Genomic DNA, 24,890 nt, shown 5'->3' with positions numbered 1-24,890 from the left:
GGTCTAGACAGTATTTGGTCCTGCCATGAGGGCAGGGGACTGGACTCAATGACCTCTCAAGATCCCTTCCAGTCCTAGAGTCTATGAACTTTACCATGTACTGGTTCAGGCCTTGCTGGTCCAGGATGGGCCTGAGACCCTCCTTGACCTTCAGAATAAGAAAATAGCAGGAGTGCCATCCCTTGAGTCTGAACTCCGCTGGCACCACCTCCACTGCTCCTATGACAAGGAGCTGCCTCACCTCCTGCTCAAGTAAGCTCTTGTGAGAGGGGTCCCTGAAGAGGGATGGGGATGGAGTGGGAGAGCCACCCGGTCAGTGCTGAAGCCAAGCGAACATTGAAGAGGGAGTCTGAGGGACGCTCCACCTCCTCAGCTTGATGCCACCCTTTCTACAGTTCCTGGTGGGCTTTTGTGTCCTCCCATAAGATGGCAGAGGAGGGGCCATGATTGCCTCATCGGGGAGGATAAGGATGGGCGTGCCACAAGTCCCGCTACTTGGTCCTCTTCTGAGTGCAGGACTGGGGATGAGTGCTCCACTGATTCTTCTCTGGGAGGCTGAGAGAGTGAGGCCAATAGTCTTTCCGAGGCTCCGGCCACCAAGCGAGCCACCACCAGAGGCTGTGTCGGGGCCCTCGGGGCCCATTGGTACCATGGTGCTGGCCAGCGAGCCTGGTGCAACTGTACCTGCTGTGGCACCATCGGAGCCGGCTGTCCTGCCTGACTCGCCTGGCCCACCGACTGTCGACTTTCAAGGGAGGCCGGGCTGGTTTACGATCGACTGCTATCCCTGGACGGGGATGAGTGGCAGCAGCAGGAGTGGTGCTGAACACGAGACCATGATCCCGGCATGGAGGAACAGGAGTATGGTCTATAGTATGGTCTATAGCTCCATAAATGGCTCCAACAGGAGGATCAGCAACCACAGGGTGCCGGAGATCAACACTTGGGGCTGTGGGAACAATGCTGTGGCAGGGACCTCGAAAAAGACAAAGAATGGGAATGGCATTGACGTCCATACCACAAGGGACTATAATAGCTTCTCGAAGATAATGACCTCCAGTGCAGTCTGTCCCGGTCTTGGTGGAGCCTGCTCTCATCGTGAGGTCTACGTTCTGTCGAGGCGAAGCAGTGCCTGAAACCCCTACTGGTCAGTATTCAGCCAGACAACCGGGTGGGGGTCGATGGGGACCAGCGCGGGCTGCGCACAGGGAGGTCACTGAACAGAGAACAGCATCGGGAACCTTCCCTCGACCATGAGCGGTACCATCCAGGCAGTGACTGTGGGGGTCCGCGTGGTGGCTTGCCTCTGAACCGGGGAGCTGTTGATGGTACTGCTACCAGTACCAGTAGAGAAATAATATCTTGAGCCACCTGGAGGGCCTCTGTCATGGAGGGCACCTGAATGTGGCCACTAGTGTCCGGGGAGGTCAGCTTGGAGTGGGCTGGGCTACTCCGCTCAACTTGAGTTGGAGGCCACGAGGCCGACGGGGACTGAGAGCTACCCAACACGGGTCTAGTCTCTCTCACAGCCTTGTTCCGGTGCCTTGGCGGAGAAGACATCTTCACCTTTTTAGAGTGTCCCGTGGACAGAGCGTGGTGCTGATTGGTGGAGGGCACCGTTGGGTCGCCATGCACTGATGCTGCGGTGCTCAGTGCTGACTCGGAGTGGTGCAGCAGTGTCAGGGCCGACTCCATCAAAATGGCTTGGAGCCAAATGTCCTGATCCTTCTTGGTCCAAGGTTTGACAGATCTGCAAATCTTGCTGCAGTCACTTTCCCGCAGACAGAGTAAACAGTCTGCATGCTGGTAACTCTCAGACATAGGCCATTGGCAAGTGTCACATGACTTAAAGCCCAGAGCATGCCCCAATTCGGGCGCACTTAACTAAGAGAGAGAGAGAGAGTGAGTGTGTGTGCACGCGCCAGAGAAAAAGTAACTACGGGCATTACTAACTAAGTCCAAAGAGGGAAAGCTACAGCAGAGCTGGAGCAGAGCAGTTCCAAAGCACCTTCACTGGCAGCAAGAAGGAAGTGAAGGTGTGGGGAGCGCATAGCGCTCTTTATACCGCGCCATGGCAGCACCATTCCAGGGGCCACTAGAGGCACTTCCCTATGGGTACTGTTAAGGGGAAAACTTCTGGCACTGGTGCACAAGGCGAGCACGCACACCTACTGTGGAATGCACATGAGCAATCACTTGAAGAAGAACCTCTCTTTGGGGGGGGGGGGAGATTGGATGTGAATCCTGGGAAGTGTTATGAACTTCAAAGGACTATACTAAACAATGTCCCAGACAAGAATGGACTTTTAGGACAAACAGTGTCAAATGGTTTACCTGGGTACTCTGTAGGGGAAGGTGAATACAAATTCTCCATATCTGGTGTGACAAAGTTCCTCCTCTACCTTAGTGGGTCCTGCGCTTATCGGCAGATTTGTTCACCTCAGTGATCTTCCCCTCTTGTGGAATCCACAGTCTGGGTCAGCTCCTCCTGTGTTTGATCAGGAGTTGGGAGGTTTAGGGGGAACCCGGGCCCGCCCTCTACTCCGGGTTCCAGCCCAGGGCCCTGTGGATAGCAGCTGTCTATAGTGCCTCGTGTACCAGCTGCATAACAGCTACAGCTCCCAGGGCTACTTCCCCATGGCCTCCTCCAAACACCTTCTTTATCCTCACCACAGGACCTTCCTCCTGGTGTCTGATAACGCTTGTCCTCCTCAATCCTCCAGCAGTACACTCTCAGCTCCTTGCCTTCTTGCTCCCAGCTCCTCACACACGCTCCTTCTCCTCTGGCTCCTCCCTGCCTGACTGGAGTGAGTTCCTTTTTAAACCCAGGTGCCCTGATTAGTCTGCCTTGATTGGCTTCAGGTGTTCTAATTAAAGTAGCTTTCTCGACTGCCTTCTAGAAAGATCTTAACTGGCCCCAGGTGCCTTGATTAACCTGGAGCAACTGTCATTTAGTTACCAGGGTACTAGGGATTTGTTTAGCCTGGGGCTAACATACCTGTTTCTCAGTACTTTACTGTAGCCATCTGGCCTTGCCCCATCACATCCCCCCCCCTCTGCTCAACATCATAAGGTTGGGCAACTTGAGATGCCATGCAGTGTGTTCGTGAAAGACCATCAGCGTTGCCGTGGTGGCATCCAGCCCTGTGCTGTATGCGGAACTGGAATGGTTGGAGGGATAAGAACCACCTGGTGACACTTGCAGTCTTTTCCTTATTTCTCTGCATCCACTGAAGGGGTGCATGGTCTGTCACAAGAGTAAATCGTCGGCCTAAGAGGTAATAACGCAGTGTCTCCATGGCCCATTTGACAGCAAGGCATTCTCTCTCGACTACTGCATACTTCTGTTCTCTTGGGAGCAGTTGCTTTCTGCTTAGGTAGAGGATCGGGTGTTCTTCTTCTCCAATCATTTGCGACAGAACCGCCCCCCAACTCCACCTCAGAAGCATCTGTTTGCAAAATAAATTCCTTGGTAAAGTCCGGGGCTATGAGGATGGGGTCATTACAGAGAGCTGTCCGAAGGTCTATGAATGCCCTCTCTGCTGCGTCGGTCCACTTCACCGTGTCTGGACCTCGGGCCTTCACCAGTTCCGTTAGAGGACTTGCCCTACTGGTGAAGTGAGGAATAGAACGTCAGTAGTAGCCTACCATGCCCAGGAACGCATGGACTTGCTTCTTTCGGGTCAGCCGGGGCCAGTTTTGAATCGCCTCTAGCTTATTAGTTTGGGGCTTCACTATACTCTGTCCTACAATATATCCCAGGTACTTAGCCTCTGCTAGTCCTATGGCGCATTTAACGGGATTAGCGGTGAGGCCAGCCCGCCTTAAGGTGCGTAGTATGGCCTCAACTTTCTCCAAGTGGGTTCCCCAGTCTGGAGTATGGATGATGATAGCATCTAGGTATGCGGCTGCATAACTAGTATGGGGGCGCAGCAGCTTATTCATGAGGCGCTGGAATGTAGCTGGGGCCCCATGTAGCCCAAAAGGGAGGACTGTGTACTGGAATAGCCCGTCCGGGGTGGAGAACGCTGTCTTTTCTTTAGCTTCTTTGGTCAGGGGAATCTGCCAATACCCTTTTGTCAGATCCAGTGTAGTCAAGAATCAGGCACTACCCAGTCGGTCAACCAGTTCGTCGATGCGTGGTATGGGGTACGCATCGAATTGGGATACTTCATTCAGTCGGCGAAAGTCATTACAGAATCTCATGGTACCGTCAGGTTTAGGCACTAGAACTATTGGACTGCACCACTGACTGTAGGATTCTTCAGTAACGCCTAATTCTAACATTTTCTTTACTTCAGCCTTGATTTCCTCTCTTTTGGCTGCTGGAATTCGGTAGAGTCTCAGTGTTACCTTGGCTCCGGGGATCGTGCGGATATGGTGATAGGTCTCAGTCGTCTGCCCCGGTTTTGTAGAGAACACATCTCGATTGCGATTAATTATGTCGGCTGCCTCAACCTTTTGATTTGGCATCAAGTCGGGCGATATCCTCACTTGCTCGTGTAAGTTATCCTTCTGGGGAAAGGTCTCCTGGGTGACTAAGCATGCCTTTCGATCATGCTAAGGTTTCAGAAGATTGATGTGATAAATTTGCTCAGGTTTCCTGCGGCCTGCCTGCCGCACCTTATAGTTTACCTCTCCCACGGCTTCAATCACTTCGTAGGGTCCCTGCCACTGGGCCAACAGCTTGCTTTCTGCTGTGGGCACCAGGACCATTACTCGATCCCCTGGTTGGAACCGTCGAAGCTTTGCTTGGTGGTTATAATGGGTTCATTGGGTCTCCTGTGCTTTCTCCAAGTGTTCCTGTACAATGGGTGTAACTCGAGCTATCCGATCCCTCATCTGTAGTACATGCTTGACTATGTTCCTTCCGGGATTTGGCTCCTCTTCCCAGGCTTCTCTGGCTATATCTAATATGCCCCAGGGATGGCGCCCATATAGTAGTTCGAATGGAGAGAAACCTGTGGAGGCTTGTGGGACTTCCCGGATGGCAAACATGAGGTAAGGCAATAGAGTATCCCAGTCTTTCCCATCCCGGCTCACCACTTTCCTGATCATGGCCTTGAGGGTCCTATTGAACCTTTCCACAAGACCGCCTGTTTGTGGGTGATATACAGAGGTCCGTAGGGCTTGTACATGGAGCAATGAACAGAGATCTTTCATCAACTTGGACACGAAAGGTGTCCCTTGATCAGTCAGTATCTCCTTGGGCAGCCCAACCCGGGAAAAGATCTGCAGTAGCTCCTTAGCTATTGTCTTGGAGGCTGTGTTGCATAGGGGAACGGTTTCTGGGTACCGGGTTGCATAGTCTAGTACAACCAGAACATGTTGGTGGCCCAGAGTTGTCTTATCTAGGGGCCCAATCAGATCCATGGCTATGTGTTCAAATGGTACCTCTATTATTGGCAGAGGTATCAAAGGGGCCCGCAAGTGTGGGCGAGGGCTATGTAGCTGACACTCTGGACAAGAGGTGCAGTATCGCCTGACATCTTCATGTACTCCTGGCCAGAAGAACCTCCGCAGGATCCTGGCCTGGGTTTTCTCTACCCCTAGGTGTCCTCCAAAACAGGTGACTGTGGGCGAGGCTCAATATGGCTTTTTGATGTTTTTGTGGCACCAGAAGTTGATGTATCTCCTGCTCCTGCATTTGCACCACACGGTACAGGAGATCTTTCTTCACTATAAAGTAGGGTCCTGTATCCCGGACCTTCCCTCCACTGGTGTCCCACCTATCTCAGCCACCTCTTTCCTAATATTATCATATCTAGGGTCCTCTGCCTGGTCCCTCCCGAAAGTATCTGTCCCAGGACTAACCTGCCTGAGCTCCCAGGGGCCAGCTTCTGTTTCTTCCAAAGGCTCATCACCATCATGGCTGGGGCTAGCCTCTGACTCACCTTCCGTGTTGGTAGTTTCTCTGATGGCTGCTCGTGTCCATCTGCCTACTAGCCCAGTCTTCTGGCCCTGGCTTCTGGCTGTTGTGAACTTCCCAAGGCCTTTGCGGCCTTCCTTTCTTTTTTTGTCTTCCGGACCATTTGGGGGGCTGAGAATAGATCCTGAGAAAACTGAACTGAAAACACTAGGGGTTGACATTCCCCCAATGATGAGTCTCTGCCAACAGGGTCCCCATCTCCCTCCAGCCTCTCTTGGGGGAGTAAATTATCAAACCCTGGATAGTCCCTCCCAGTGACTACAGGATATGGGAGTTTAGGAACTATGCCCACTGTCACCTCAATGGGGTTCCCCTGAACCTCTATCTCCACTGGGATGGTGGGGTAATGACTCATGGCCCCATGCACGCATGTCACTGCTACGTGTTTGGCTTGTAGCAGCTGGCTACTTTTTACCAGCTTACCTGATATAAAGGTGATAGCACTCCCCGAGTCCACAAGCGCTGTAGTCTCTGCTCCATTTATCTTCACCGGCCTGGTGTAGTTATGCGGGGCTAATGCGACGCCCGCAAGGTGGATAAGGGAGCATGGGACTTGCCAGTCCCCCAAGTTGCATTGCATAGGCTCCTCGGTGCTGGGACACTGTGCTGCTATGTGTCCCCACTCCCCACATGCATTACATCTATAATTGTTTCTAATCATTCCCCTATCATGTGGGTTAGGGGGTTTAGTCTCAGGGTTTCCCCCACTCAGGGCAATCCCTTCCTTCTGGGGTCTCCGCTGGTTTTTGGCCCCCCTCTTCCTCCACCTAGGACTCCCCAGGGGTTTGGCTGTCCCACCTTCCAGGGCTGGGGTTGGGTGTTTGCTACAAAAGGGGCTTTCCTTGGGTAGTCGGGTCAATTCCCTGGCTGTCACGCATCTTTCTACCAGCGTGATCATCTCATCATAGGTGGATGGATCGTTCTGGCCTACCCATTTGCAGAGATCTGGTGGCAGTGCCCTCATGTACTGGCCAATGACCAGCACCTCTAGTATCTCTTTTGGACTCCGGGACTCTGTTTGCAACCACTTTTGTGCAAGATGGATGAGGTCATACAGTTGGGACTGCGGGGTTTTGTCTTCCTGGTACCTCCACTCGTGATACCGCTGGGCCCGCACTGCAGTCGTTACCCCAGATCTGGCCAGAATCTCTGCTTTCAGCTGGGGCTAGTCTGCTGCAGCCTCTTCAGGAAGATCATGGTAGGCCTTCTGGGCCTCCTCACACAGGAATGCGCCAAGGATGCCAGACCACTGATCTCTAGGCCAGGCCTCCCATAGGGCTGTCCTCTCAAAGGCCAGAAGGTATGCCTCTACATCATCCTCCCGCGTCATTTTCTGCAGCCAATGGCTGGCCCGTATGAGCCGTGTCTCATCATGGCCATGGTTCAGCTCTGTAAGGGTCTTTACCTGGTTTACCAGTTCCCGCAACATAGCTTGGTCTTGAGAAACCTGGTCCAGCAGCAGGCGATTAGTTTCTTGCTGCAGCCGCACTGCCTCCTGTTGGGTGGCTGCCTGGACACGGGTAGCCTCCTGCTGCGCTGCTGTGGCTTGTATCAGTGCCCGCACCACATCATCCATTGTGGTGAAAAAAAAACCCTTTCCTTTTTTTATTTTTTTTTTAAAAATCACCCTCCTTTTTTTTTTTCCTGCCGCACTGTGCACACCAAAGAATCCCAAGCCTGACACCAGCTGTGACAAAGTTCCTCCTCTACCTTAGTGGGCCCTGCGCTTATTGGCGGATTTGTTCACCTCAGTGATCTTCCCCTCTTGTGGAACCCACAGTCTGGGTCAGCTCCTCCTGTGTCTGATCAGGAGTTGGGAGGTTTGGGGGGAACCCAGGCCCGCCCTCTACTCCGGGTTCCAGCCCAGGGCCCTGTGGATAGCAGCTGTCTATAGTGCCTCGTGTACCAGCTGCATGACAGCTACAGCTCCCTGGGCTACTTCCCCATGGCCTCCTCCAAACACCTTCTTTATCCTCACCACAGGACCTTCCTCCTGGTGTCTGATAACGCTTGTCCTCCTCAATCCTCCAGCAGTACACTCTCTCACTCTCAAATCCTTGCCTTCTTGCTCCCAGCTCCTCACACACGCTCCTTCTCCTCTGGCTCCTCCCTGCCTGACTGGAGTGAGTTCCTTTTTAAACCCAGGTGCCCTGATTAGTCTGCCTTGATTGGCTGCAGGTGTCCTAATTAAAGTAGCTATCTCGACTGCCTTCTAGAAAGATCTTAATTGGCCCCAGGTGCCTTGATTAACCTGGAGCAACTGCCATTTGGTTACCAGGATACTAGGATTTGTTTAGCCTGGGGCTAACATACCTGTTTCTCAGTACTTTACTGTAGCCATCTGGCCTTGCCCCATCACACTGGTTATGTAAAAATCCAGCCTTTTGAAGCTACACCCTGAGGAGAGGATCACTGTCTGCCATAACAGTTCCTGGAACATGAAGTTCAAAGGCCCAAGCTGTATAAATGAAAGACTGAACAATTCATGGGTGTGCTAGTTCTGACTTAAGGCTGTTGTGAACTTGCAACCACAGAAAAAACCCTTTGAGAGGCTTGAAGGACTGACGCCTATCAGAAGCCTTGTTGGAGTTGGGGCACACACTGGCCTGTTTAGGCAATCTGGGTTGCCGGGAATATCACAGTGCAGGCAAGGAACCATGCTGCCTGGAAAAACACTCTGGTCAGAAAGGAGGGGGAGGGAGGGAGGGAGGGAGGGAGGGAGGGAGGGAGAGAGAGAGAGAGAGAGAGAGAGAGAGAGAGAGAGAGAGAGAGAGAGAGAGAGAGAGAGAGAGAGAGAGGTCTCCATCTAAGAGAGGTGATGAGTGATGAGCCAGGAGCCTAAAGCAGCAGCCCTTGATAGACTACAGAGGGGAATACAGGTGCAGTTGCCCTGAGTTGTGATATACATCACCTGCTTTTGGGCTCCTGACTGCCCCCTTCTACACAGTTTTGCTTCCATTTCTCTGGGGGAGTTAGCCTGTGCTTTTGTGTCCTGCTCATACTTGCCCCCCACTCCTAAGAGGAAAGCAGGGAGGTAATGAGGGAAATGAGCAGGTTTAAAACAAATAAAAGGAAGTTCTTCTTCACACAGCGCACAGTCAACCTGTGGAACTCCTTGCCTGAGGAGGTTGTGAAGGCTAGGACTATAACAGGGTTTAAAAGAGAACTGGATAAATTCATGAAGGTTAAGTCCATTCATGTCTATTAGCCAGAATGGGTAAGGAATGGTGTCCCTAGCCTCTGTTTGTCAGGCAGGAGAGAGATCACTTGATCATTACCTGTTAGGTTCACTCCCTCTGGGGCACCTGGCATTGGTCACTGTCGATATACAGGATAATAGGCTCAATGGACCTTTAGTCTGACCCAGTATGGCCATTCTTATGTTCTTAAATGTCACATATGGAGCGACAAAAAACTTGGCATCTCTGGGGTGATCCCACTGAGGTCACTGACACCACTGTCCATGCCTGCCCTTCTCCAAGACCTTGTAAGTTTCAAGAAGGAAATCAGCAATTACTATGTGGAATGACACTAAAAGGTTTTTTTCTCTCTGTGGTTACCAATACTGCAGAAACAGGAAAGACAACTGCTGCTCACATGTACAGTGGCACTACGCAGCCACGTATCAAAAAGAAACTAAGTTCTGCGTTCACAGTCTAACAAACCATGAGAAGAGAGTCCTGGCATCATAAGGTATACACCAGATGCCTGCTGAATGTGGTTCTGACTGGCTCCAGGAGGACAAATACCACCCAAGTTCAAAGAAGAGAATGGCCCTTTTATACATAAGGGAAACCAGCCTTTATCATACGTTGATAGAATATATTTACTGAATTTAATTTTCTTCCTGTGGTATAATGAACATTTTCCTTTTTAATAAATTGGAGCAGGTCAGGTGGTTATGACTACTGATGTTAGGAAACCAACACGTCATCTGACAAATCTAGTCTGAGGCCTGATTAAACTTTTTAAAAGAAACCTTTTACAATTTAGCTTCATAGCTGCTACAGAGACAAAATAAATCCAGTGATACATTATGAAATGAAACACTAAGCAAAGATTACAAGGTTACAAGTGTTTCTTTTTCTTTTAACTGCTTACTTTGGCACTTTAGGTGACTTCTGTTTGCCATATGCACATTGTTTAAAACAGCTTTGTGTAGAAATAAAATAACAAGTATTCTGAGAAAGAAGAGCTATAGAACAAAAGATTATTTTTTGTTAATTTTTTCAAAACATCATGGAAGATACTGCTCTTGTCTAAAGAACGTATGCTTTTAAACTTATTTCTGAAACAATCCTTTTTGACCCAGAATGTCTGTTTTCCCCTTTATAAAGGCTTGGATTCTGATAGTAACCCTGCATGCTGACCAATTTGACAAACAAGCATTGAAAGTTCTCAACTTTATCCGTTTCCTCGAGATAAATAAAAAGAAAAGTTCAAAATATTTACCTCATATACATTGAACTGTGATTGCCCTCTAGACAATTCCCTATAACTTGTTGTGAATTCTCCAATGAAATCATGGCTAGGAAAAAAAAAAAAGTTTTCAAATCAATATATACACAATATAAACTACTTTTCCTTTAATTACAAAAATACATCTAAAGTGAAGCACAGGTGACACATGAATAGACATGTGAGAAAAAGCATGATAGCAAAAGATTTGTTATTCTGTTGACTTAAATACAATGTATGTTCATTACTCTTTCCCCAAAATCATAATTATAGATTTGATTAAATCCATCTGATAGCTTATGTTAACTATACCCAACACAGAATGAAGAACTAGATTGCAAATTTACAACCAGCACTGAGTAAAGACTGTGCACCCTGAACAGAACCTGAAAGGAACTGTCAACAGTCCTCCATTCTCTCCCTGGCTCCCCTCCTGCACCATGACAGAGTGCGAGTGTGTGTCAGAGAGAAGCGTGTTGGGTGGGAAGGGGAAGGAAGTAATTTGCAGTCGGGAGAAGTCAGTCCTGAACCATGCTGATTTGTGTACTGGAGGGGAAGAGCCAAGGCTCTACTCACTCCTTTTACCTGTCCACCTACCTGCTTGGCAGGGGAAAAATAGTGGCTCTCCATGTACTGCTCACCCCCCTGTGCTAGAATCCATTGATCACATAGTTCGTACAGCAGATTAAGGGAATGCTTTGTGGGGGGACAGACCTCAGTATTGAAGCAAAAATTATATTAATAAAATTATAACCAACTTCTTAAAAGTTTTTACAAACTTGTTTTCACCTTTATTGAATAACTACAAAAATGTTATAGCCAAAATGCTTGAAAATACGACAATACACACGTTTAGCTAATTATGTTACAAAATGTTAAAGCTAATCAAAACATTCCAAAAAGGTTTCTGCTTCTAGCTCTCAAGAACAAGCAAATGAATAGGAAGGAACCTGATTGTAAGGGCTGTGTTATCAAAGCAATAAAACTAGAGGTAAAGTGGACCTATAATACCCACCCACTTCTTTTCTTTTAAAAGAAAAACTTGAGTTTAAGTCCACACAAAGTTCCAAAATTATCCTTACTTCAAATAATTTATTTTGTAAATATACTAAAGTATTCATTCTTTAAAAAAAGAATATTGGAAAACATTTATGGTGGAACTCACGTTTCCACTTAAATCTTTGGTGTTTGTTTCTCAAATGCCTAAGATGGCATAAGCTTATTTTAACATGTATATTTAGAAACATTTTATATATAAATGCAAGCCTTCATATAAGAACTGCCTAATATCTTTGTTACGAGTAGTAAAATATTTAATGTATAAATATAACTATTCAATGCTAGATTACTAAATATATAACACTATTAAAGTACATAATATTTATATTAATGGGGAATTAATTAATTACTGGCAACACACAAGTAAAACCTCACCCATTGCAAAAATACAAGAAAATCTTCATTTCAAAAAGTGTCATGTAAAACAACAACTTAGGCCAAAGACTTTCCAAGAGTTATTTAATTTTAATAACTACTTTAAGAACCAAAAACTTATAAAAGGAATAGAAGTTTCAGCTTTTTCAAAACAAAATTTCATTCCCTGTGAAAGTAATAAAAATTTTAAAAATCTCAGAAGAAATAACTTCTAAAGTTAGTTTTAACTGTTATCTAAATCTTTTCTGCCATCAAAAAAAGCAATTAAAATGAGCATATTCATTAACCAAACAGCATATTCACAAGCAAAAAGTGTCAACTAGCCAATAAAGCATAAAGCCAATAAAAAAAAACCCAAAAGCCAACTTGAATCTAAGCATTAGATCTCTTCATGTTCAGCATGGAGCCTAGTACTGGGAGTAGTTTCCTGCTGTACTTGGTGATGTGGATCTCAACATCTACTGGAGGAAGGAGAGCAGGAAAGGTGCACAACAAATCCTTTCTTTTGAAACAAGTTCAAGTGGAGAGCTCCACCCACGCTCTACAGGCTGGCCATGCCCAGAAGAATTACTATAGACCTAGGGCTTACAATAACCCTTGGGTAAACAAACTTGCAGATCCTGTTTGGAATTATTATTAGAGAGTAGCTTCAATATTGCAAAGTCCAAGCAGCTCTCATACCTTTAGTGAGCTTTGGAAATTATGCAACGATTGGGCATTTTCTACAATAATCTAAAAAGGATATTAGTTTAAACAAGGAAGTAATTATGTGAAACTGTACTCCTTTCTTGATACACATATATAATAGCTATTGACATTATATGCACATCTAATTCTTATTAAAGAACAATTAACCTCTAAGATTGATTTTAAAATACACATTTTCACAATCCAATTTTAGTGATTTGTAATACGGAAGTATCTTACCTTCCATCTCTATCCCAATCATACACCTCTATTTTAATTGTTCTGCAAAAAAAAATATGTTTTTAAAATGCAAGTTTTCACTAAACACCATGCTTAATATTTGAAAACAAAATATGCTAATGAAAATGAACTCTGTTTTCAAAGATTTATTTTCCATTAAAAGCAGGAAGCTCAGACAGTTTGGCTGTTTGCTCACTTTAAGTAGAAAATACTTTCTTGAGCGATTTAGTTATAAATTTCCCATCATTTAACATTTTTAGCCATCTAGCACCCTACAAAAAACATTGTATACCAGCTAAGATTTAATACTAAATTCATTTTAGTCCAAGTAATTTTCTTCAAATAAAGAGTTAATGAAAATAAAATTAAAATTTCATTAAAGACAAAGTTATTCTTTTTACATGAGATTTATGGGATCATTTCCACAGAATATGCCTCAGGTGCAAGCACAAAACAAATTACAAGATTTAGGAGTGTACATTCCTTTCTAATACCGTCTCTCACATATTGATAATGCAGAAAGTTCAACTGGGGGGTACTCCAGAGTTCCAGCTAGGATTGGTGTTATTTAATATGCCTATTAATGATCCGGAAAAGGGAATGGACAGTGAGCACGCAAAAATTGATGAAGAGAAAAAAGTTATTTAGGTTAGTCAAAAACTAGAGAAGACTGAGGAACGTCAGAGGGACAATGCACATTGGAAGTAATCATATAACTACCTTACACATTTCTTGGTTCTTAACTGAAAGTAACTACCCAGGAAAAAGACCTGTCAATGGGGACAGCTCAATGAAAGCCTCCACTAAACATACTGCAGTGGTCAAGAGATAAGACTGTGCCAGCAGAGGAAAGAAAACCCTTGCCCCTTTAAGGAATGCATCCCTCCTTTGCCCCCCTGTTCCTCATGGGCTTTGGTGGGGGCGCTCTTTGATGGATTACACAAAGACTTTGAGACTAGAGTAGGACCAGGTCTGCCCTTTGGCATCTGGGATAGAATTACCAAGTTGGCATGGGTATTTTCACCTTCTTTTCAGCAGCTCAGGGACCCAGTGGATAGATTAGATTGTAAAACTCATGTTGTCACAACACAGCAGGTACGCAGTGCAGGTGCTTGCACAATAGGGGTCTGGTTCCCTGACAAACAGGAACAGAAGCAGATTACAAGAAGGCATCTCCTTAAGATGGGGAATGGAGTATTGGCTTCTAAATCTGGTACAGTGAGGAGACAAATCTTTTTTCTCAAACCATCATCTTTCATGTGAGGATAAGGCACTGGGATCCCAGCTGGAGGGCATAAGCGCCCTAAAAATGGGGGCTGAAAGGACAGAAGGGGGAGTAGGGGACACGAGTGAGAGCTTAGTGAGTTTGGGGAAGAGGCAGCCAGCTCCAAGCTGGGAAGGAGGGCCCCAGGGGTTTCTACCTAATCTCAGGCCCAGTCAAGCCCCTCCTAGTTCCACTCCCTGCTCCCTGGCCTGATCCCGGGCCCTGCAGCAGCCACTTCAGCCCACCTGGGTCCTGCTCTCACCTCCAAGCTGATGCCCCTTGCCCCTAGCGTGAGAGAGTTTATTTCCATTGCAGGGGTGCTAACACACCTCTTCTGTTGGCACTGGTCCCAGGAACAGTGTTGGGACCAAGTTAAAGGAGGTTGAAGACAGCTCCTCTCCCTCAAGTAGAACAGGAAGGATGATAGTAGATGAGTTATAACTAGATGGTTTCCCAGATGTGTTACTTAATAAAGTTACAGCCTAGTTAAACCATGTTCTTGGTATCTTGCCTTTTTTTCTGTGGCGTCTGGGACAACATTAGGATACATAAATGTAATGTAAACACGATGCTATTGTAATAAATCAATAGAATGCACACACCAGGATTACCATGTTCAGAACAAGCCACTGCGTCTCAAAAAGTTATAACAAAAACAGAAGGGATTTAGAGTCAGACGACAAAATAACTGGAGACCTGGAAAGATTTTCATGAGAGAAACTGAAAACTCTGGGACTGTTATACAGGGAGAATATGACAGAAGGTAAACCAAATGCTCCATTTACCATTCCTTATAATTAAGGCAAAGATTCTGTCACGTAGTAAGAGTCACGGACAGTTCATAGACAATAAAGAAAAATTCACAGAAGCCCATGACCTATCCATGACTTACTAAAAATATGCATGACAAAAATGAGGAGCTGCAGGCTCCCCACATCAACCGGGGGGAATGGCTCAGAGGTGCAGGGTCCCCTCACTGCCCACAGCGGGGCACACCCGCCACCCACGGTGACTGGGACTTCCAGGAGACCCACTGCCTCCAGCAGCAAGGAGTTTGGGGTCCCCATGCCACCTCGGAGGTCCGGCTCCAGGAGTGGAGGAGAACCCTACAGCTCCTAGGTGCTGGGGACTCAAGTCACTGAGGTCTCTGAAAGTCACAGATTCCGTGACTGCCGTGACCTCCATGACAAAATCATTTCCCTACTTATAATACAAGGACCAGGGGACATTCAATGTAATTGAAAAAGTTAGCAAATTTTAAACCAAGAGAAAAAACTTCTTTATACAACACATAATTAAGTTGTGGACTTACTGCCACCAGATATTATTACAGCTGAAACCTTTCTGGGACTAAAAATAGAATTGAACACTTGCATGGATAATGGCTATATCCATGAATGTTAGAATAAAAAAAAATAATAAGGATCTACAACTACCCACTAATTGACAATATTAGGAAGAAACTCCTATTAGGGATGGGTTATTCCTTAATTGTATCCTAGAGAGTATCTTGTACTTCCTTCTGAAGAATATAGTATTGGCTACTGTTTGACACAGGATATTGGATTAGTTTATCAATCAGATCCAGTATAACAATTCTTATATTGCTATGTATTTTTTAATATTATTTATGCATGGATCCAACATGCACAACCCTGACAATGTTCTCTTTATATTTTAGGAAAATATACCCTAAATTGCTAAAGTATTAGCTGCTTATCCATCCATAAGACAGTCTTCAGCATCAGAGAGAGCAGCAAATGCTGAATGATAACAAATGAAAAAACGTTTCCCTACCTCCCACTCTTTATGGGTGATTGATAGACATATTTAGAAATTGGGAGAAAATTCTCCTGCTTCAAGGTGTCACTACTGCTAGTGTATACAGTATTGAGGAAAATGGCTTTCCCTAGAACCAACAGACCTTGTTCACATCAAACATAACTACTGATACATAACAAAAACACCAGGAGATTGTATCTTCTCAGAAAAACCATTTACGGGAAGAGGAACATTCTGTTTTCTGAAAAGCTCCAGTACTGAATGGACTCTATTTACATCAATGAAGTAAACTAGGGACATAAGAAAATATACCTACTGATTTTCCTCCCTCTTTTAAAACACATTAGATTACTTAATTTTAGTCCTCAGACTACTGGTTTGATGTTCTTTCCTGGATAGGAACTTTTTCTTGGAGGTACGTTTCACAAATAGTTGAATGAATTAAAGAAGAAATCAGTGCTTTGGGAGCTGTTTTGCCTCTCTGATCTCTTGCAAAAGAGGCAATGAGGGGATGAGGTGGTCTGGATAATCTCTCTCACTTCCAAGTAAAATTTAAGGACTTAGACTGCATAATTTAATTTACAATGTGTTTTTTTTAAAAAACATATTTCATGTTCCTGGAGAAGGAAGTGAAGGATGCCTCCTGATTAGTTTGAAAGTTACTCTTTAGAATGAAGATGGAAACATCTCCAAAGACTAGTTTGTCTCATTATGAAAATTAAAATTGGCACTGGAAAGGGAAAAGATAAACTAACAGGGGTATAAAATGTAGCACATCACAAAGAGGCTGTTATTCTAGCTATTTCCTGCTTGACTTCAAGATTTGTGAGGAGTGCTAGTTACTTAGCCAAACACACCTTGACACTTGAGCCACAAATCATGCCACAGCGATAGATAGCTGAAAACTGTCATGGTAAATCAGTTCATGAGACAAAAGATTGTCTATGTGGCCGCCAGGGCTTCTCCATGGTCCAAAGTGTCAGTTCAACAAACCAGACACTTGGGAGACCAACTTGATGCAATTTTCTTAGCAACTTGGGAATAAGGGTTAAGAGAGAAGGTATGGGTAATATTGGGATTTTTACAAAAACAACAGATAACTTGTATATGCCTTCTAATGTGGTACCGTTGATCTGCTGTAGAATAGTTACCACTTTGCAATTGTGGCAAATAGCCAAATTTCCCATGAGTTCTCAACCTCCTACAAATTAGATAATATATGTTGGAAAAAGGATCCTCCATTGCTTAGGGTGCATGGTAGAAAGACTCAGCCAGTCCGTAGCAATATTTATTTTCCCAGCTACGTGAATGACTGAGTGCCAAAAGTTTCTTCTCCTGCCCATTTCAGGATGGGTAACTCTTCTTTGAGCAGGGCTACATACTCTCCCCAAAGTGTTCCATAACGAGAAGGCGAGCTGTTGATTTTCAATTTTATACATCACATGAGACATTTATTTAGCAAAATATCTTGAAAGAGTTAAAAGTAGCACTGGCTAGAAAATCAGTAGGTATAGTGGTACTACCCCAACGTCAAAGTCTTTAGTGAGAAAAGATGCATTTAGATCTGCCTTCAAGGCCTTGTCACCTGTATCAAACATATGCCTCCTTAAAAGTGCCATTCTCTTCCTATCTGACAAGTCAGATGAAGCTGTTTGCTGTAAGTGAATATACAATTTCTTAGAGCCCTCTGAAATATGGGAATTCATAAAGAGTTTCATAAGGAAATTCAAAAATTCCACTTATCCTGGAGGAGCATTTCATAATTTATTAAACACTTTTGTCAGCTAAGATTTATTGTCCAGGCCCTTTTCAAACACAATTGATCCTTTTTGTCCGCTGGCTTGGAACATATGGGGACAATTCTTTCATTTTTGTAATGATTGGGAAAACTTTTTCCTTTACTATAGAAAGTAGTGCAATATACTGAGAGAAGAGCCTTGAACTCTACTCTGCTTGTGTCCTCAATATTAAAAATACCCAGGAAAGTGTCCTCAACCTAAAGTTCCAATAAGAACGATAAAGAAATTTCCCCTTCTCCTCAAAAACGTTGGGTCAGTTAGGCTTGGATTTCTTTGCATCCTTTAGGAGAGAAAGGCTTGCTAGGCTTATTATCATCATGAAAGTGTGGTTCTCAACTCTTGGTGAATGAGAATGCTTCTTGCTCTTATGCTGCTTAGTACTGACTACTTGGAGTAGGCTGAGTGACAGATTGCTGTGTACATTTTTGGTGTTCTTTGAGGCCTGGATGAGATGTCCCAACAGCTCCAGATACAAGGTTGAGACAAGGAAGCAGGGCCACGATAAATGGGCTGAGAGGGGCCAGTTGCAATTGCAGCAATGTCTCAGTGCACCTAGAAAACACTGGTGGTAACAATGAGAGGTAGTCAACATGTAGAGTTAAACCCTTTTTTTCTTGTGGGTCCTGTCAGAATTTAATGTGGAGTATGTCTATTTGTAAGAAGTTTTGGAGATGTCAAATGTTTCTAGACTCTGTGCATGGCTGGGTCTTGAGCTGGTCTGACTCCTCCATACTTCAGGCACACAGGTCCTTATGTACGTGGCAGCTGGACACTGCAGACAAAAATCATTTGATAAAATACCTTATTTTTCTGTGACTTTTTCCCAGCATCCTCTGATGTACAAGTTCCACCCCTGAGGAAAGTAGTGCATCAGTATTTGCTTCTCACTGAAGCAGAGCAGAAACTAGTTTCTGTGCACAGTAGTAGCAGTGACTCCTTTTGATGGAAAGAGGATTGTTTACTAGTTTGAATTACTCATGATACTTGCTGCATGATTAATACTTTTGACTTGTTCATTTATGTGTAATGCCTATGCCTTGTGACTTTTATCTCCTACCTAAAAGGAACTTTGCTCACATCTAAGTAGAGGATTCAGATAAATATTTTTTTTTAATTTAACCAATGTTTTGAACTAATTTTATGTCTTCTAAAATGAAGATTAAATAACCCAACCAAAAAATTCAGAAGCAGCAATGCTTACAAAAGTTATTCATACAAGAATTTGTAAGTTAAAAGAAAATGACCTCTGCATATAGAACTCAGCCTTTATCTTACCTGTCATAGTCTCCATTACACAGCGCTCTGACAGAGATCTTGAATGCCTGCCACACTGGATTTAATGTATTTTTTACAACTTCTGTCTTATGACAGATTGTAAAACTGGAAAGAAAAAAAATATTTTTTTCACTTGTGAATGATCAAATCTGGAGTCACAAATATGCAGAAGTAGTCAATCTCTTTATTGCTCTACCACAGTATTCAAAGAATTTAATTCTAAAGCTAATATGTCAAAATAGAATCTAAAAACAGAAGTATGACGAAGTGTAGGACTAGGAAGATTTTACCTAATTGGAAAAGGGCAGATTTTAGCATTTATAAACTTTCAGTTGTGCCAGTTCATGACTGCTGTGTTCATTTTAACAGTGGTATTTGGTTCTATAAAGGTTGGCACTCAGAGAAGGTGAGCTGGGTCCTTGTTACTCTTTGACTGCTTGCACATGGAAAAACTCTTGAGCTATTTTTCTGGACTTGAACAGACCTACTTCAGATAAACCACTAGGACCCTTCTAATGGATGGCCTAGCTCTAGAAAAATGTAGATGGAACTGTTTTTTTAATGCAGATAATTTTTCCTGAATCATGTGATTCTACACATCCAAAAAAGTTTCATGTATGTGGCCACTGACAGCCATTGGAGACTAGGCAGAGAGCTTTCTTTTAGAAAGTTCAAACCTTGAAACCACATTCAGCTGAAGGATAGCAAGTTTTAGTAATATGTCCATTATCGAAGAACAGTTGCAGGTTACATAAATTGCAACAAACAGAAGGAACTGCACAGAAATAGGACACTTAAAATGTTGAACCAACCCAGAAGCTGGTTAAAAAGAACACAGCGCAATTGACTTTAAAACTTGTTTCACAGCTTGCATCACTTTGTTTTATCTTCCGTATGGATAGGAAATGTCTGCACAGATTGATTTGGAAGGAAATCCAGGTGGACTATTCTGTGCATTGAGATCATAACATTTTTGGTGGAATGCACAACTACTGTGGTCCCAGGAACCAGAACAGAATTTGGACCTGGGTGTTCTACAAGTTTTCTTCTCAGGCCAGCTAATCATACCAGTAGAGAACCACAATCCTCAATCCTTCTCTCAGAAAAAGATTTCCAAACGACACCTGGGAAAATATTTACTCCACTAAAAAGAACAAACCAAAATCTGAATAAAAATTGTGGAACATGGTAAACCCTCATGTTCAATCAGCCTGCCCTTATCACTTCTCATTTCCCATTGCTTTGTATACACAAGACAGTAAACTTAGTGAGGCAGACTGAGTAGTCATACTTGTCTGAGCAGTGTCCAGCCACTATTGCTGCTATGTAAATAATAATCATTTGCTTCTGGAGACAAATTGTAGCAACAGAAATCATAGATGCCAAGTTTTGTGCAGCTCCTTGTGACATTTCTTGACAGTGAGAAATAGTCAATGATAGCCCATTTAGGGTCCGTTTGTGTATCAATTCCAATCATTTCTGTTTAGAGATACTATTAATTTTTAAAATAAATTATTGTTTAGCCCTCATTTTACATTCAAAATAGCAAAACACTATTGGTCAGGAATGAGATTTTGTACCTCAAAAATCTCAGGGAAGTGGCAATAATGATTTTTTATTAATGATTTTGATTTTTGTTTCTTTTAAAATAAAGAGCAATATGATGGCACATTTCTTACATTTACGATTCAATTAACCTCAACGGTGCTGAATAAAAATCATTTTAAATTTCAAATGTTTTTCTTTCTGAAAAGAGGTACTGAGATGAATTCTAGTGTGGCATCTATTTATCAGTTATCGAGAACAGGTTAAAATTTATTCCCTATAAATGATTTCCTTAAATGGGAGATATACCTTGGATATGGAAGTTAAGTTTTGACCTACAAGCATTTTGTAGCTGAACTGAAAAGATTCTATTCTACTTTCAGCTTGGAATTTAATACTAACAATCACACTGTTAATTGTTTGGATGGATTGGTTACCAGTTTTATAACAAAATTACTACAACTCTCTCTTGGAAAGTTAGAACAAATTATTGATTTTAATCATTGTGGCAGAGCTCTGACCTTGCTCCCGTGGGTCCTGCACTTCTAGGCGTTTATGCTAGCCTCAGTGGCACACTGTGACCCTCCACGTAGCCCTTCTCTCTCTAGGGCCAAGGTTACAGTCTACTGAGCCCTTTTCATCATAGGCCTGCAAGGAGGTTGGTGAGAACTCCCACAGTCTCTGTTCAGCCTCCTGTCCTGACAGGGGCCTGACTTCCCCTCCCAGGAAATGTTCCTGTAGTGGTGGGCTGGGGGGAACCCAGGCCCAGGGACCCTCATGGTAGCAGTTGTTGGGAGCCAACCTTTCACTGCCAGAGTTGCTACATTTCCCACTTCCCCACAGCTCTTCTGTTTCTCCCTTCTTCACCTTTACCCTTAGGGCTTCTTTAATGATGGTCTGAGGGCGTCTTCAGTAACCAGTCCTTCAGCCACATTTCCTCGCCCCTGGCTCCTCTCTGTCTGACTGAAGTGAGCCCTTTTTATAGTATCAGAGGGCCTTAATTAGAGTCAGGTCATCACATTAACTGAACAGCCTCACCTGACTCTTTGCAGGTTAATTAGAGTCAGGTGTTCTCATTAGCCTGGAGCAGCCCCTTCTCTGGTCAGTCAGGGAACAGAAAACTGTTAACCCAGTGGCCAGTATATCTGCCTTCTGCTATTCTGCTGTACCCAACTGGCCTGGGTCTATCACAATCATACACAAAATCTAACCTGAGCATTGTTAGCTGTTTTACACCTAATTGTTGAGTTTGGATAATATGACCTATTCAGATAATGTACAACTAAAATGTGTGAAAGGTTTAAAGCACATAGCTGTTATAATTAGACAACATGTAACAAAAAGGTTGTAATTAGAAAGGTTAGGACTCTTCAGGCTAGTACTTGGGGTGCCTCTCCAGTCCAGTCTTCCTAATTCAAATCAAATAGTGCCTTGAAGATTTCTAGCCCAGGCTCAAATAGAAGAGCCCCTCTGAACTGCTGACTCCTCAGAAGTCCCACAAAGTCCCCCCGCTCACAGCTATAATGTCTGATAGTCACACCTAGTTCCAGTGACTGTGTCCTGGCTTCTGCTGCAGCCTGCTCTGTACACAGTTCCTTGGGGCTTTCTCCTTGCATCTGGCTTCCCTGTTGCTCCTGGCTCCCAAGCTGCTGCTATTTTCCCAAGAACCAGATCATTTCCTGGGTCAGGGTCTTTCCTTCTATCTGATCAGAAGGGGATATGCAAGGGTGAGGGGGCTGATGAGAATGACAGTTTCTTGCTTACCAGGTTCATCAAAATCCTTTCCTAAGCTCCACAGACCCTATCTTTTATCCTTGTTCTTACTGTGAAGGAGCCCCTGAAGCTCTGAGCCAAGCTGGGGAGTACCGGTACAGCTTTTCAAAGGAGTTCTGAAGTGCTGCTCCTTGTGTCCCATTATAAGCAGGTTTAAGGGGCTACTAGTAGGGTTGCCACCTCTGAGGTACAAAAAACCTGGACATCTGGGATGATCCTTAGCTCATAAAATTGGACAGCTCGGTGTGTGCACTGAGCACCCTTACAAATTTCCTAGGACAGCTACCTCAAAAAAGGGATGATCTTGGGAAAACCGGGACAGGTGGCAACCCTAGAGGCAAGTAAGGAATTAAAGGTTCATTATGGTCACTCTCAACAGCATACAGAGGCCATTATGCCTACCACTGATGGGGTGTGGTTCTTATGGACAGGGCTCACCAACACTTACCAGCACTCAGTAGGATCCCCACTGACAATCTATCAACTGTCTGAATGCATCAGTGGAAGGGAGAGGAGAGAGCGGCCTGCAATTTTTCAATGGAGCCCCAAGTACTTCTCTGCTGCACTTTATAATCTTCAGCAGCTGAGCTGTTCCAGCAAACTGCCTCAAAGGCAACTTGGCAACAGCCACTTATGTAGAACAGCCTATGCTCCAGAATTTGACAGTAAGGCTAATTTCCCACAGACCCACCATCAGGCATGGCTAGCCTCTGGACTGCTACATTCTTGAACATGACAATGAGCAGTATACCAGAAAGGAAGACTCCAGGAAACAGGTTAAGCCAGTTGCTAATAGACCCACATGAGCAGTCCCTGGACCAGGAATTAGTAGATCAGATATTTCTTAAGTGGAACAGAGATAAATCTCTTTTAGTGACTTAAGCATGAACATAGAAGATAGATACATCTGAAAATTATTTATGTACCGAGAGGTTTTGAAATTTTGTTCATAGTCTTTTTTCCCTCAGGACTCTAAATAAAAGGTTAAAATATGTCTCCAAACTTCCAGCAAAAGGACTCTTATCTAAATCAACCTTTGTGCATTAATATATTCTTCACAGATTCTTCTAGAATTCTATTAAAATTTAAGATATACCACGATTTATCTTCCATAATAATAAATTTCATGCCATTTTTCATAGTACTCTAGGTTTATTCATAAACCCATCTTCAAAATTTCTTAGTTATGTTATTTTAACAGTATTAAAATAAGTCTTATTTCTACACTGCCATAACATTATCTAGTTTAGATTAATTAACTTGTTAAAACAGTAAACTATATTCCAAGCAAATGTTGTTATGAGGTTACAGAATGAATTAGAGCTTGCAGTCTGACAAACATCAAAATGCAATAACTGTGTATTACAACTACCATAATCAGATATTGTCTTTATAATTTTGTTATCTACCTGCCGTCTTCATTGCTTCGATAAAATACTAGGAAAGGGTCAGATTTCCCAAAGAAGTCCTTCTTGTCTAACTTGTTTGCACAAAACTGCATAAGTACAGAATCCTAAAAAAGAAATAAAGACAAAAATTATGCTCAGCATGTCAACTGTAAAAATAAAAAACAACAAAAGAAAGTAGTTCATTTATATTTTAGCATTTAAGATTATTCACTTTCAAGATAATCCCTGCACATTCACATTCTGGGATATGCCGACAGTGCAGCTTGGCCCAGTGAAACCTTCTAGAAGCAGTGCTCACTGAAGTGCTCTCAGACCCCTTTTGTCTCCAAGCATTTAGAAGGCAGGTCTATAATAGGGAGACAGGTCATGGTGCACCAAATGCCTTAGTTCCTTCCATTGTCTTCTTGGGACCAAAGTTGAAATTAACGCTGAGTAAGAGGGGAAGGTGGGTGGGGAGTGTGAATCTTGAAGAATTTGGTTACAAGCGAGTAACCTTCATTTCTTCTTTGAATGGCCTCTGCACTTTCCTACTCTTAGGATAGTTGGATAAGCAGTACTCTTGTCTCTGGATAGTACAACATGGAGTCCTAGTTAAACAGAGACTGTAATGCTATTTCACCAAACTGCATCTGATCTAAGAAGCCAGCGCTAAGGAATATTTCTAAAGTTTATGAAATAGAGCTCCATGTAGCAACTGTACAGATTTCTAATATGAGAATATCGTAGCACAGACAGCAACTCCATCAACAATATGTCTAAGGCAGGCCACAGAAGATGCCTTTGCTCTAGTCAAGGGCACTCTAAACTCTTCCAGAAGAGGAATAGATGTAAGTTTATAAATCTCTCCATACTGATTCTAATTCACTTAAAAAGGCATTAGCATGTGATTGCCAGATTGTTACTCTTTTCTGAATGAGAGACAAAAAAACCTAGGTGACTGCCTATATTCCTTAGACTAATTCAAATGAACACCGAGAGAGCATTAGCCCTCTAAGTTGTGCTTCCCTGAAAGTAAAGCTTGGGAAAATATACTGTCAAGTTTATAGCCTGGTTAAAATTGAGTTTTGTTACAGCCTTGAAGGGAAATTTCAGATGCAGACAAAAGGACTAGGATATTGTTGCAAGGGACAGAGGGGAAATCAGCAATAAGAGCCTGCAACTTGCTCACTCATCTAGTGAATTTAATAGCTACCATAAAGGCTGTGTGAATTGTGATATGAAACAGGGAACATTCTCCCCATAGGCTTGAAAGGAAGTTCCATGAGCTAAGTACTAGATTGAAGTTCCATGTTGAT

At 43.8% G+C, this 24,890-nt stretch overlaps 1 protein-coding gene across 5 annotated transcripts in view; it reads right to left on the bottom strand.

Annotated features, from left to right (window-relative positions):
* CPNE8 (copine 8) overlaps nucleotides 1–24,890 on the bottom strand; it is a 269,466-nt gene that overhangs the window by 125,418 nt on the left and 119,158 nt on the right. For 3 of the 5 annotated variants that reach the window (XM_050936194.1, XM_050936195.1, XM_050936196.1), the window contains 4 exons: nucleotides 23,596–23,699; nucleotides 18,869–18,973; nucleotides 12,749–12,790; nucleotides 10,382–10,457 (listed from right to left, as the gene is read on the bottom strand). In XM_050936194.1, coding sequence (XP_050792151.1) covers nucleotides 10,382–10,457; nucleotides 12,749–12,790; nucleotides 18,869–18,973; nucleotides 23,596–23,699 — 327 coding nt within the window. Of the gene's footprint in view, nucleotides 1–8,840; nucleotides 8,945–10,381; nucleotides 10,458–12,748; nucleotides 12,791–18,868; nucleotides 18,974–23,595; nucleotides 23,700–24,890 lie in introns of all 5 variants that reach the window. The other 2 variants (XM_050936193.1, XM_050936192.1) reach the window with 1 other exon arrangement.

Source organism: Gopherus flavomarginatus, chromosome 1 (genome assembly GCF_025201925.1).
Source record: "Gopherus flavomarginatus isolate rGopFla2 chromosome 1, rGopFla2.mat.asm, whole genome shotgun sequence".
NCBI classification, from domain to species: domain Eukaryota; kingdom Metazoa; phylum Chordata; order Testudines; family Testudinidae; genus Gopherus; species Gopherus flavomarginatus.
This window is presented reverse-complemented; position numbering and strand designations above follow the sequence as displayed.